Source organism: Populus nigra, chromosome 14 (assembly GCF_951802175.1).
Source record: "Populus nigra chromosome 14, ddPopNigr1.1, whole genome shotgun sequence".
Classification (NCBI taxonomy): domain Eukaryota; kingdom Viridiplantae; phylum Streptophyta; class Magnoliopsida; order Malpighiales; family Salicaceae; genus Populus; species Populus nigra.
Genome location: NC_084865.1, coordinates 12,639,957 through 12,653,884, shown reverse-complemented (window position 1 = coordinate 12,653,884; position 13,928 = coordinate 12,639,957). Strand labels below are relative to the sequence as shown.

At 39.3% G+C, this 13,928-nt stretch overlaps 1 protein-coding gene and 1 pseudogene across 1 annotated transcript; one reads left to right on the top strand and one right to left on the bottom strand.

Moving 5' to 3' along the window:
* Positions 1-2,952: 2,952 nt before the first annotated feature.
* On the top strand, positions 2,953-9,385 carry LOC133672563 (lysM domain receptor-like kinase 4; annotated as a pseudogene).
* LOC133673516 (serine/threonine receptor-like kinase NFP) lies at positions 9,329-11,543 on the bottom strand. Its single transcript, XM_062094371.1, has one exon. The coding sequence runs from the start codon at positions 11,411-11,413 to the stop codon at positions 9,548-9,550; it is 1,866 nt and encodes a 621-aa protein (XP_061950355.1). The 5' UTR covers positions 11,414-11,543; the 3' UTR covers positions 9,329-9,547.
* Positions 11,544-13,928: the final 2,385 nt, after the last annotated feature.

Below are 13,928 nucleotides of genomic sequence, written 5' to 3'. Positions count from 1 at the left end.
TGTATTCTGTTGAACTAAATTCTATTTGATATGATATACATTTCTTTGATGATTCTACGTATATCTATTATGCCTTGATATAGGACTTGTCAGTAACTTCATGCTAACGTAGAGTAGTTAGTCTATGTGCACATAATATTCTGTATACCTAGTTGGTGAGAGAGACACAACCTGTGGCGACTGATTATCCCACAATGGTCACCTTTAGGTGTCATCTGGTCACTTTTGAGTTTCATCTGGTCACCTTCGGGTGTTATCTGATTTTTGACATGTATTCCACTATTTTATGATAATATGTTTAGTATGTATATGTATATGTATATCAAGATAAATCAATTTGCAAACTATTAATATGTAAAATATCTAAAATGTATATTAAATGTTATTTCCTTAATGAGTTGGTTGAACTCACCCCTCATTCTTAATATTATTTCAGGTTCTTAGTTTCTGATAGCAGGTGGACTTTGTAGAGTGTTCCTGCTTCTTCAGTTTTGGTCAGCATGCCTTACTTGTTTTGCGAGGCTTTCCTTTTAGTTTTGATTCGATGTTTTAGACACTCCAATGTTACCTTATTTTAATTAAGTTTGGATTTTGACAATGTAATGAGTATCATGGATTATTGTTTTTGTTTTAATTACTGATGAGAAGTTTTGAATTATCATTTAGTTTCGTTAGTTTTGAATAAAATAATATTTTTAAGATTATAAAATGCTGCGTATTTTTAAATAACTTGTTCTTTAGATATGTCCGTTCTGAAGCTTAGCGTAGGTGGGGTGTCTTTCTGATGCCACTCCTACATTGCCGGTCATGGATCCGAGATTCAGGTCGTAACATAAGATTCAATAAAAAAGAGGAGAAAGAAAAAGACCTATAAATCACACCGAAACTCTGATGATGACACCATCGGTACCGTTAGAAAGATCTCAACAAGCCGAATCCAACGATACCAAAAAAGGTCACCAATGGTGATCATAATGGACCACATGAATGGGCCAAAGACAAGGGAGCTCTGACTGTCACAACCTGATTCCCGGATCCATGACCGATATATAGAAAAAGGTCCCCTTTCAAGTTCTTTACCTATGCAAATCTAAACATTCAGACATACCTTTTCATTTTAACTCAATCAAAGCTCTACATAACATTTGATATCATAATAATTCCATAATATAAATTAATATCTTAATACAATCCTTAATACAAATTCATTAAATGTGAAGTACTAACTAAACATAAGGAATACCATTAATTATAATCAAAAGAGCAGGTTCTAGAAGTCCAATAAAAATGACTTGCTAACAAAGCTACATGCATGAAAATGATAAATAATGAGAGGGTAAGTTCAAAAACTTAGTGAGTAAATAACATTCAATATACACTTATAAGGTAATACAATAAAAATGAATATATATAAGTTTGGCTTTATGCTTTTACAGGAGAATTTCACAAGTAAGTCATAATAAGAAATATCATCAGGTAAGGCTCATTAGAAAATCAAAATGCAGTGAGCATGACGCTCCAAACTATGAAATGATCAATCACTATAGGTTGGTGACTCTCTCGACCAACTAGGATTCAGAACTACGATGTGCACAAAGACTAACACTACCCCTGTTAGCATGAGTATTCTGATTTGCATACCACATGGTCATAATCAAACAAATAGAATCATTATTATAACCTCAACTCATGCAATTAATCAAATAAGAAGCTATCAATTCAGATATATATAATATCTCATATCAAGAAATCAGTCTCAATGAATGATTATGCTTTATCATAAACAAGAGATAATAAGCACTATATACTACCAAAAAGCATGATCCATTTCATATTAACAATTCAAACATCTATATTATTCCTCTTGCATATGGAATATTACTCACTCATCTGACTTAAAAGTAGAATGAACATAGAAACATATATCGATGGAATCCTATTAATGCTTATTAAATGAAATATCTAGAGTATATGAATATGAAAGAAGACATACTCAAAACGACTTGAAGTAGATAACATAAGAGATTACAACTCTAAGATTAAAGACCAAAACATAATTATAAAAACAAAACGAATTCCACTCGATCGTTCCCAAATATATCTCAAACTAATAGAACATAAAAAAGTCGTTCAACCTTCATTGTTAGGTCAACCGATCGACTGAAACTTACCAAATGGTTGACCAAAACTTACCAACCGGTTGACCAAAACTAGTCAAGTCAACCGGTCGACTAGTTGAACGAGATTTTAGAATCCCGATCCACTAGTCTCTCCAAAAATGACAGATCTCTAATTCAACTAACACCTCAAAACCCTACAACAATTAACCCTTAGCACTTTAATTAACCCATCAATTAAACTAAAAAACATAAACTTTAAAATCCTAAATCTTAATTAATTCAAAACCATAGCTAATAACAACAATTATACATATCAAGGTATAAATCTTCCCTTAAACACTTATTTTCTCTAACCTCCTTCTCTTTCCTTTATCTTTCCCTCTCCTTTCTTCTTTTTCTTTTCCTCTCTCAGTTCTCTCTTCAATTTCTGATTTCTCTTAATCTTCTTTTGTTTATCTCTTTCTATTTATATTTATCAATAATTATATAATTACCAAATTACCCCTTACCCATTTATACCTATTATCTATTCTTCCAAGGGCATTGTTGCCATTTCCTATTAAAACCTTTCTTTTCTTTCAAAATATTACATTGACAACTTTAGATGGATGGTGTGGTCCACTCCGTTTACCGCTGTGTTTATTATTTTTTTATTTCTCTCTCTCTCATCTTTCACAAATTACAAGGAGGAGAGGAGAGAGAAAAAAAAACAAAGAAAGAAAAAGAAAAAAAAACCCTGAAGGCACACCGAAACTCTAATGATAACATCACCAGTATTGTTGAAAAGATCCCGATAAGATAAATCTAATGACACTAAAGAAGGTTATAAACGATGAATAGAGTGGGCCACACGAGCTGTTCAAAGGTGTTGGGACTCACTTGCCTTTGGGCTGCTCGCGTGGCCCACTCCGATCAACGTTGATGACCTTCATTAGTATTATTAGATTCGTCTTGTCAAGATCTTTGCAACAGTATCAGTGGTGTCGTCATTGAAGTTTTGGTATGCTTTCGAGGTTTTTTTTTCCTTTCATTTTGCTCTCTCCTCTCTCTTTATTGAATTATATCCAACAATTTTGCAATTTGAGATAGTTGCAAATGGAACTCGCGACTCGCGACTCATAACTCATAAATTTCATATGCGACTCTCTAAATTGTGTTATTTCTCTAAATATTTTTTTACACTGGATTATTTTATCAATTTTTTTACTATGCTAGAATCCCAAAAAACTCCTGAGTTCCTAGTGCTCACATTTTCTCATTTCAATTTTCAAGCAAGTCTTCAGAAAAGATTTCCATAGAAAAATGAATCGGCTTCTTCTTAGTCTCCTGTTTTTCTTCTCTATACCTCCATGTTTTGATGCCCAATAAAGTTATTCAGGAAACAATCATGGATTGCGATAACTGCGATGCAACTTTCGCATTTTCAGCTTTCCTTTACACCAAAAATGGTAAGAATCAATCCTGCCAAGCCTTTCTCATCTACAAATTTCATCGTCCTTATAACACAATCTCTAGCATTTCAAACCTCCTATCTTCAGACCCGCCTGAGCTTACTCGAATCAACAATTTCTCAAGTTCCCCTGGTAAGAGGTAATAGTTCCTGCTCAGGGCAATACTATCGGGCCAACACCTCCTACACAATTCCAAGTATCTATAATACATATTTTACAATTGCAAACTACACTTTCGAGGGTCTAGCCACCTTTAACTCTCGTATACGTGAAAACAATTGCAACAAATTTAGTTTGGATGTCGGTATGAAACCGTGGGTGCTACTCTGATGTGCTTGACCTACAAGCAATTAAACCAAAAATAGCACCATTTAATCCTGAAGGGTAGCTTAACTGGTCAGGTTTTAGGTTTACTTCTTAATGATTATGAGTTCGAGTGCTCTCAAGGCTACTAAAAGCTTACATGGTTATTAACTTTAGGGTCCGTGAACATCCACGTTAATAAAAAAATAATAAAAATTGCACCATCTATTAAGTTACTTGGTCAGTTGGGTTGATAAAGTTCATATGTCAGTGAGAGATTCAATGCGAGCATAGAGAGTGTAATCTATGCAAAATAGGTTCACTGAAGATGATCCAATTGTTTTTCCTTCTACCACAATTCTTATTCCAATTTCAAATGAACATTCACTATCCACCACCACCCAATTCTTCTCCTTTCACTCCATTTCATCGGACTCAAGTAAAGGATTTGAAAGAACGATTATAATTGGAATTTCCTTGCTAGTCCTCTCCTCTGTTTTCCCTATGGTATTGTTGCTTTACAAGAAGAAAATTTTTGGAGTTAGAAAGGAGAAAAGAAATTCACTTTGTCTGAAGAATTCCTACATGACGTTGCTGAGGGTACATTAGGGGTTGAAAATCTGCAAATTTAAGGAAGTAAGGGTGGCTACCAAATATTTCAACACCCAAAGTAGGTTTCAGTTGTCGACTCAGGGTTATCGGTGGACAATTAGTAGCGATAAAAAAGATGAGCAAATATGCGTCTGATAAGGTGACTTTGCTGAGAAAGATCAACCACTTCAATTTGATAAGGCCCTATACTGCATTGAGAGTTAGAATTTTAGGATTCAGATTTTCCTTGGATGTTGCTAATGGGCTTCACTACTTCACTGATCCTACATGCGTGCACAAGCGCATCTGTAGCAATGTTCTGCTCAACAGACATTTAAAGGCTAAAATTGGCAACTTCAGCCTTGCACATTCATTAAAGGAAGAAGAATATATGAGTTCTTCAATGAGGTTGGCTTTGGGGGGAAAAGCTTACGCGACACCTGAGTATGTAGAATATGGCTTGGTGACTCCTGAGATTTATGTATATGCTTTTGGGGTTGTTCTGCTGGAATTGGTCACCAGAAAGGAAGCAGTTTTTCCATACAGGATGGAAAAGAAATGCAATTATCAGAAGCAATAGTTTCAATTATGGAGGAAGATGATGGAGAAATTGAACTTGGCAGACTTATAGAACCTTGTCTGATGGCAAAGCACAGTATGAAACTTTTCCTGTGAATGGTGAAGTTGAATCTGTTAGGTTGGTTACCATTAATGTGCAACAACCCACAATTGCAGCAGCCACCATTGTCAAAGAAGATGGCTGCAATGGTGGGTTGTTGGTGGCAGCCAACAACCATTGTCTAATGTCAAAGTTTGGTAAGTTTGGCAGCCACTATTATTGATAAAAGAACAAGTGGAGCAGCACCATGAAATGCCTATAAATAGAGGCATTATGTGAGAGCAAAATGTGAGAGTTGTGAGAGTGAGGGAAAACGTGAAGTGAAGAGAAAGAGGAGCTTCTGCCATTAGCAGCAGCCCTGCTGCCATATCCAGCAGAGTGTGTGAGCTGGGAGTTGAGTGATACTCCTCAATGTATTTATTGTATCCTTTCTCTATCCCTAAATAATATAGGCTCTCTCCCGTGGATGTAGGCGTTTTGTCGAACCATGTAAAATATTGTGCCAGTGTGCTTAACCCTCCATTGAGCAAATATCAGTACACCACCGGTCCGCGCATGGGGTGCCGGAATTCCCCAACACTTGGTATCAGAGCACATGGTTTAAAGTGGTGTTTGATTTTTGCTCAAAAATGAAAGTTGTCAAAATTGTGTTTTGACCATACCACTGTGTAGAGGAGGAAGAGATGAAGCCACTGGTGAAAACGACGTCAAAATCAGACATCGGACATGGCCGCACTCTCCATCACTCTCCGGCAAGGCGTCTGCCCACGCGCGCAGACGCGCCCCACGCGTCTTCTTCACCCGGATGAGTTGACTCGATCCGAATACCAGTTGACCCGACCCATGTGACTGACCCAGATAAGGATGACGCCAGCATGACGTAAAGTGACGTCATCATGCACAGTAGACATGCGAGGGATGACATTAGCATGATGTAAGTGTGACATCATCATGTATAGTAGCATGGTCCATGATGACATCAGCCTGATGTAATGGTGACGCCATCATGCAAAGTAGGCATGCCATGTCAGCAACCACGTCATCGACCAGTCAGCAGACATGTCAGCAAAGTGGGACCCCACATCATCAGCCGCGAGCCGAGCCGAATTGGAGCCGAGCTGAGCCGCGAGCCGAGGGATAAGATTCTGTGCAGCAGAGTCTACGTGCAACCGGATCTGAGATTGAATTTGGGCTGTTCATCAGGCCAGAATTGTTTTGATCAAATCTTAGCCGTCTGAAATGCGATTTGGACGATTTCAGACTTGTTTCCAGCTAATTTGATCGTTCCGGATGCAATGGTATGGTCTAATCATTGAGATTTGAGACCGAAAGTGGTGGTGGTGAATTAACAAAAGAGATTTCCCGATCAGGAGGCATTTGAAGGTCATCATGGTGGTCGATGGAGATGAATAAGAAGAATGTACACATGTTTACCCAATTACATGTGCTGAACTGTTAAGTGGGGAGAAATTTAACTGTCTTGAGGGAAGGTAAAATTGGGACACTCTAGACACCCGATCATGTAGATAATTTGAGGTGAAGAGTGGAAATTGACGAAGACCAATCTTGACGAATCTAAGAACTGATAATCTCGCCAGATGTTGAGAAATCATGTATTAAACTAGTATATTCCAGATAACTTGTAAAGGAAAGCCGGGACAAAGCTAGCAAATGGTTGTATATACGGAAAGACAGTACGATGATAGATATGGCCTGAGAAGTTCTGTCTAGAAGATTGGGTTTTAAGCGGGACCAGTGTGACCCCTCCAATCTTTCCTGGGAACTTGCTTAGTGGAAGGATTATCCATACGGTACTATTTTTGTATATATAGCAGTTTGTAATGAAACGGTTGAAGACTAGCAGGATGACGGCACAAGGGAACAGTTGGGTTCCGAAGGTTCAAGGATCTGATGGAGTGGTGATTTCTCTAATGAAGTTAGATTCGGTGACTGTGATTTCTTCAAGGGTAGAATTGATGAAGACCCTAATAATGGAAGAGAAATACAGCAAGGGGATAAAGATTGGCACCCTATTTTGACTTGGACAGGTGTTGTGACAGGATGAGCTGCTGTCAAACATAAGCAAGGAATAGGGAGAAATCTGGAGAACAAAAATTGCACGAGGGCACGCGGAGATTGTGCAGGAGTACCCGTAGGATCCAATAAGGTACTGTAATGAGACAACAGGTGCAAGGAGAAGAAGTGTTTCCAGATGAAGCTCAGAGCAGAGACTGTTAAAGTTTGTACAACAAGAAGTCTCTTATGCTCTTGATGAAGACAACAGGCGAAGACCTTTCCAATGCATGCAAGGATGGAAAGAGAGCTGTTGTAGAGGCACCTAATTGAGGGGGTGCAAACGCCTGTGATAAAAGGCGACCGCCTATGATGAAAGACGAAGACACCAAAGAGAGTTGGTGTAGGTGGAGCTATCAAACAGAAAGGCGTAAAAGCTCCAAACATAGAAATCGAGGTGGAGGATTGCGAGGAGTATACCGCAACTTTCTCTTTCTATGTAGTCAGTGGCAGTAATCTCTCCCATAGGGCACATGGTGGTAGAGAATTTTGGAGCCACTTTGAAGCATCTCAGCTGAAGAGGATGCGACCGCCCCATGACAACGGGCGAAGACGCCTTAGAGAGAAGGTGTGAAGGCCGTGATAGAAGCCCCAGTTCAGACCGCCGCATGGTGACGAGCGGAAACACCGAAGGAGAAGGTGTGTGGGCCACGATGTAAGCTCAGTTCAGAACGCCCTAGAGCCAATGTGATGGCTAGACATGAGTGGACAGGTGTATAGCCAATGAAGTGGCTATGATGAGTATGGAGATAAATGCAGGATTGACTTTCATGGATATTGCCCCCATGCTAAAGATCAATGAGCTAGAAGACATTTGCCTTGGACAATAAGTGTGTGACTTGTGGAGCATTAAGACGCGGTTGCTATGAAGGAGCAGAGGGCATGCGCAGGTTCCGGGAACGAGTTAACTCTTGTCAAGGTGGTGAGCTTGGTAATAGCATTGTAATACTCAGAGTATGAAGATATATATGGATCAACCTTTAATGGGCTGCCCCCATAGGTGAAGGTGGAGAGCTACCTGGACTCTTACGACTAAGAGCGAGAGACTCAAGGAGAAGTAAGGTGTGGTTCCTAGGGTGGAACAGAGAGCAGACGCAACTCCTGGATGAGTAGACTCTTGGAAGAGTGGTGAGCTCGTGATCATATTGAGATACTCAGATAATGACTGTCGCACTTGGAAATAGAAATTTCCATTTGAGGGGGTGTTGTAAGCCTTGGTGTAAGGCTTGATGAATCATTCCAAACCGAGCATGGTTGATACGCTCGAAGGGGAATGTTGTGTTCCAGAGACAAGCGTTAACACTCTTCAGATGTGATGTGGGAGACTATCTGGTTGTAGTGATCCTTTTGTGTGAGAAAAGGTGTGCTTTGGTAACTCTGATGATTAAAAGGTTTGACGAGTACCTGTAAATTCGGCCACAGACGCTCTCAGAATGGTAAGCTTGGAAGAGTTGCAAGATGCAAGCTTGTGCTGAAGAAGCAAGAGGACAGTTGCCCCACATGAATGGCAAAGGGGGTGATTGTTAGGTTGGTTGCCATTAATGTGCAACAACCCACAATTGCAGCAGCCACCATTGTCAAAGAAGATGGCTGCAATGGTGGGTTGTTGGTGGCAGCCAACAACCATTGTCTAATGTCAAAGTTTGGTAAGTTTGGCAGCCACCATTATTGATAAAAGAACAAGTGGAGCAGCACCATGAAATGTCTATAAATAGAGGCATTATGTGAGAGCAAAATGTGAGAGTTGTGAGAGTGAGGGAAAACGTGAAGTGAAGAGAAAGAGGAGTTGCTGCCATGGGCAGCAGCCCTGCTGCCATATACAGCAGAGTGTGTGAGCTGGGAGTTGAGTGATCCTCCTCCATGTATTTATTGTATCCTTTCTCTATCCCTAAATAATATAGACTCTCTCCCGTGGATGTAGGCGTTTTGCCGAACCATGTAAAATATTGTATCAGTGTGCTTAACCCTTCGTTGAGCAAATATCAGTACACCACCGGTCCGCGCATGGGGTGCCGGAATTCCCCAACAGAATCTAGCCTGCTTGGAACAAGAACCAGAAAGCAGACCAAGTATGGCTGAAAAAGTCTCCTCACCACTGAAGGTTCAAGTCAATGTCTGGTATAAATGTGGACCTATCCAGCGTTCGGTTGACAGATGCTGTAGCATGTATATGTTCCAAAAAAGATGTATTTTACTGTCTATTATGTTGTTTATTGAAAATAAGCTAGAATATAAACTCATTAGGAGGTCAGGTATTTCTTTTATCCGCACAATAAAACAATCCATAACCAAAACTGAAAAAGGGCTAGTGTACAAGGATTTTTAAAGCATGAAATATTAGTAGGAAAAGATCTACATGGACTTGTCTGTCCTGTTACTTCCATGCTAAATCAACGAGCTGTGACAGGGCTGATGAGCCGAGTAAAATCTTCCGTTTCCACCTCAGAAGTCCACCTTTCTAATGTCTCTGGAGATGACTGGGTGAGAACTGTGAGGTTGAAGACAATCTCTGCCATGCTTGGCCTTTCTGAAGACTTTTCCAGTGTGCACAACCTAGCCAAGGTTGCCAAGCTCATGGCACTATCAATGGGATAAAATCTCTCCAAGTTGGGATCCATCCACTTTCTTAACCTCTCCTCTCTTTTCTCTTCCATTTCCAAGACATCTTTGATTTCCCTGCACAAAAGAACAATCTCGCCTTTTTCTTTGGTTACCATGGCCTTCTTTCCAGAAAGCAACCCTAACAAAACAACTCCAAACTCAAATACATCATCTTTAGGCATCATCGAGTCTGTGGCAGCTCTAGCCATTGAGAAATTTGCTATCTTTGCCCGAAATGTGGAATCGAGAAGAATATTACTCGTTCGAATATCCTTGTGAACGGTTCTTGGTTGAGTATGTTCATGCAAGTATTGCAGGCCGTTGGCCACATCTAGTGCTACTTGCATCCTTTGCTTCCAAGTGAGGAAACCCACGGAGCTTGAGGAAGATTCAGACTTGGGATGCAACCACTTGTCCAGTGACCCGTTTTCTGCATATTCGTAGACCAAGAAGCGATTGCCTTCTCTATCAAAGTCAGATGACATCCCCATTAGTTTCACCAGATTTGCATGACTGACTTTCTGCAAAATCTTTAGCTCTTCCGTGACATCATCCTTGGTTTTCTTCACTGCTAAGACACAGCCATTGATGTTGGCCCTGTATACTGATCCTCCTATCTTGTAGTGTTCGTGTAGATCCATGGTTCCCTCCATAATTGCTTTAACCTCATAAATTATTGACTTGCCCAGACAACCTGAAACCCCTGGAAGCAGCTTATCCGGCTTGATCTTTGCCTCAAAACTCTCAAATTTCACAGGTTCCTTCGTTTGAATGACATCGCTGGTCTCCAAACAGGAACCAGTACGATCCAAAGCTTTGGTTGCCTTATATGAACAACGCTTGTGGATCAGAAAAGCAACCAAAGGACAGGTAAAAAAAGTGCTTGCTATGCTTGCAGCAACAATGACAATCCAAAGATGCTTAGATCCTCTTCTTTCAGGAGTGAGGTATGGTTGAGAGAGAACTGGTAACTTGGACACAGGGATCACTATCGGGTTATAGACTGCAGCATTAAAGTTATCATAGTTGTTTTCAATCACAATATTACGTTCAGATGCATTAAGCATAGCAGCTACTTTCTTGAGATCATCACCAGGTTGCCACACATAAGTAATGAGATGTTCAATCCCATTCTCCAAATGAGTCCTTGAAGGGCACTTACAGAACAGAGGAAATATAACCTTGTCACCAGCATGCAAGAGGGTTGGAGTCAGACTGCGGTTCAAAGCTTCCACCTCTTGCCAACGGGTGAGGTTCTCAAATGAAATAGTTGAAACCGAGTAGATGCTATCACCTTGCTGGATTTGGTAGGTGATATTGACAAAAGATTGGCTACCAGTGCAACCACAACGTACAGGTACAAGCAAGAGTTGATTTGGAAATAATGGGGTGTCCTCAGACACCAGGTTACTGGCACTTGCTATTAGCGTACGACTGATCCCAAATAGATGAGAAATCTTTCCGAGGTCCAAAAAATCTGGTGGCTGGGCAAGGTAACTAATATAAGTAGGACATGAGGTAGGTGAATCAACAGGGCATGAAAAATTTGTGCCGGGTGGAGCTTGTGTTGTGACATAGGTGGAGAAAAATACAAGAACCAAGAAAAATAGAGCTTGAGTGAAAAAGGAAGAGAGCAAAGAAATTGCCATGGCCATAAGCTTGAATGATTAGACTCTGAAAGAATTTGTCATATGAACTAGATAAAAACATCATTTTGCCAACTCTCGCTTAAGGTTGATGGAAAAGCTAAACAGCATTGTTAGCTTGGAGTTTTTGTTCCAAGTAAGTTAGATTTTATTGTAATGAATATACAAGAGGCCTTGTCTTTAGCTTTGATTTGAATGATTCTCTTGGTTACTTCTGCTTGATGTAGACATCATATAAAAAATTGTGCCTGGAGTACATATTATATGATGGGCTGACATGTTAATACACCTAAAGGAAGAATCATGACAAAAGCTCCTATAATTGTCTATTTTTTTTAGTTTAATTCCGTTTTCTGCTTAGAAATCAGAAGCCTTGTTAGTCACCCTACTATTTTAACACAGAGCCCACAGGGACGGCAATGAGTTGCATTTATTACTAATTCTATAAAGTCAGTGGGCCAATGCTTTAGTGAACAACTAATTTGATGGCTCCTCCAGGACTGTCTATACAGAGATTTCCCAACTACTACAGCATCAGAATCTGATAAAAATAATCTTTTTATAGAGTTAACTCGGTCCAAAAGTATGCCTACACGCTGCCTTAGTTGTAAGAAATATCCAATCAAGTTAGTTTACATATGTTGCAAAACAATCAGGACAGCCAACACACGAAAGACAAATGCACATATGAAAGGATTTTCCAGTTTAATGATTTGCGACCAAAACAAAGGATCAAATATCTCTTTCACATTGTGTCCTCGAGTGGCTTGACAGAGGAGGTAATTATCCCCGTCCTAAACTATCGTTACTCTAAGAATACATGGAAGAATATAAATTCCATTTTCTTTTTCTCAATATAGAAGGCTGTTAGTAGTAATAAGCAAAGAAAAGCAGTGTAGAGAAAACTCACATGTAGCTCATTAGTTTTCTGCTGGGAAGGAACGATGTTACGCAATAAGAGACTGAATTGCACATGTTCGCAGCTAGTCACTGCTGTTCAAAGAGGTTCTCTGCATATATATATAATATATAGAATATAAATTCCATTTTCTTTTTCTCAATATATAAGGCTGTTAGTAGTAATAAGCAAAGAAAAGCAGTGTAGAGAAAACTCACATGTAGCTCATTAGTTTTCTGCCGGGAAGGAACGATGGTACGCAACAAGGGACTGTGAATTGCACATGTTCGCACCCAGTCACTGCTGTTCAAAGAGGTTCTCTGCATATATCTGTGTGTGTGTGTGTGTGTGTGTGTGTGTGTGTGTGTGTGTGAGTGCAACACCTTATACGGCATGGTAACAATGTTCAAAAACATGTATCAGGATCAAGATTTATTTAATAGCGTTCGAATTGATGCAGCGGACCACATGGTGAACCCCAGGAAGTAATGACCTCTTAGGGTCGTTTTTGTTCTTTTAGCAGAAAACCATCTTTACATAATTTATCTGAGAAAATAGTTAGAGCTTAATTGTTTTTGCAGCCACAAAGGGCAGGATGAAACACATAAACTCAAGTCCAGATGAAGAGTCAAAGGAAGAAGTCATTTTTCTATAATGTTATGATGCAATGCAAACATATGGTTTTTTAAGAGATCACTGCATATTTTCCTAATCAATAGCAAACTCTACCCGGTGCTCAGCTTAAAACAGTTAGAATAAAGACTATAAACTCTTGCGAGATCTTCAGAGTTCACTGTCCACTTATGACCATGCTGTTTATGAGAACGGACTGAATTTATTTTATCACAGCTTTCTTCTACAATGGAAGCCTCTTTCTGCTTGCCTTCCTTCCAAAGACTCTTCACAAGCAAATCTTTTGTTGCAGCATCAGGTATTAAATTTGAGTTCTTCATGTCTTCAAGAATCCTCCACGCAACTACGCAGGAGCAGCGCTCTCACATTTACAATAAACTTGGATCAATACTTTGTACATGTAAGCATCTGGTTCCACACCGTTCTGTCTAACCATTGCTAACAGTTTCTGCACGGTTTTAATATCTCCTTGTGATGCAAAGTGATACATCAATCCAGAAAATGTCCGAGTATCTGGGAATATCCCACACAAAATCATCTCTTCAAGCACATCAATGGCATCAGAATCTCTCTTGCACTTGATCAATGTTTGTAAGAGAGATGAATACCAAAACATTAGATTATATTTATTGTATTTTGTTACGGGACCACAGAGTGCTCTGTCTTCTCAGAAGACCTTTAGAGCAGAATCAGCATTCTTTGAAATACCACAGAAGTCAATAATCAATCTAATGGTGGTAAAAGGAAACCTTATTACCTTACTTCTTATATTGGTTATAAGTTGATTAACCAATTCAACCTTTCCATATTTCGCTAAAATTGTCATCATCCTTCGTACTGTATAAATCCCGGCTGATAAGCAACCCAATAGAAGTTAACACAGATCGATTTTGATATTTTCTTGGTTCTTTTTATTTTAATATTTAATGTTTAATTTTTTAAAATTGATTCTCATGTTTTATTTTTCATTTTCATTTCACATTTAATTTTTTA

Coding starts and splice junctions, on each gene's coding strand:
- LOC133673516 (XM_062094371.1), bottom strand. CDS start 11,413: ATGGCCATGGCAATTTCTTTGCTCTCTTCCTTTTTCACTCAAGCTCTA.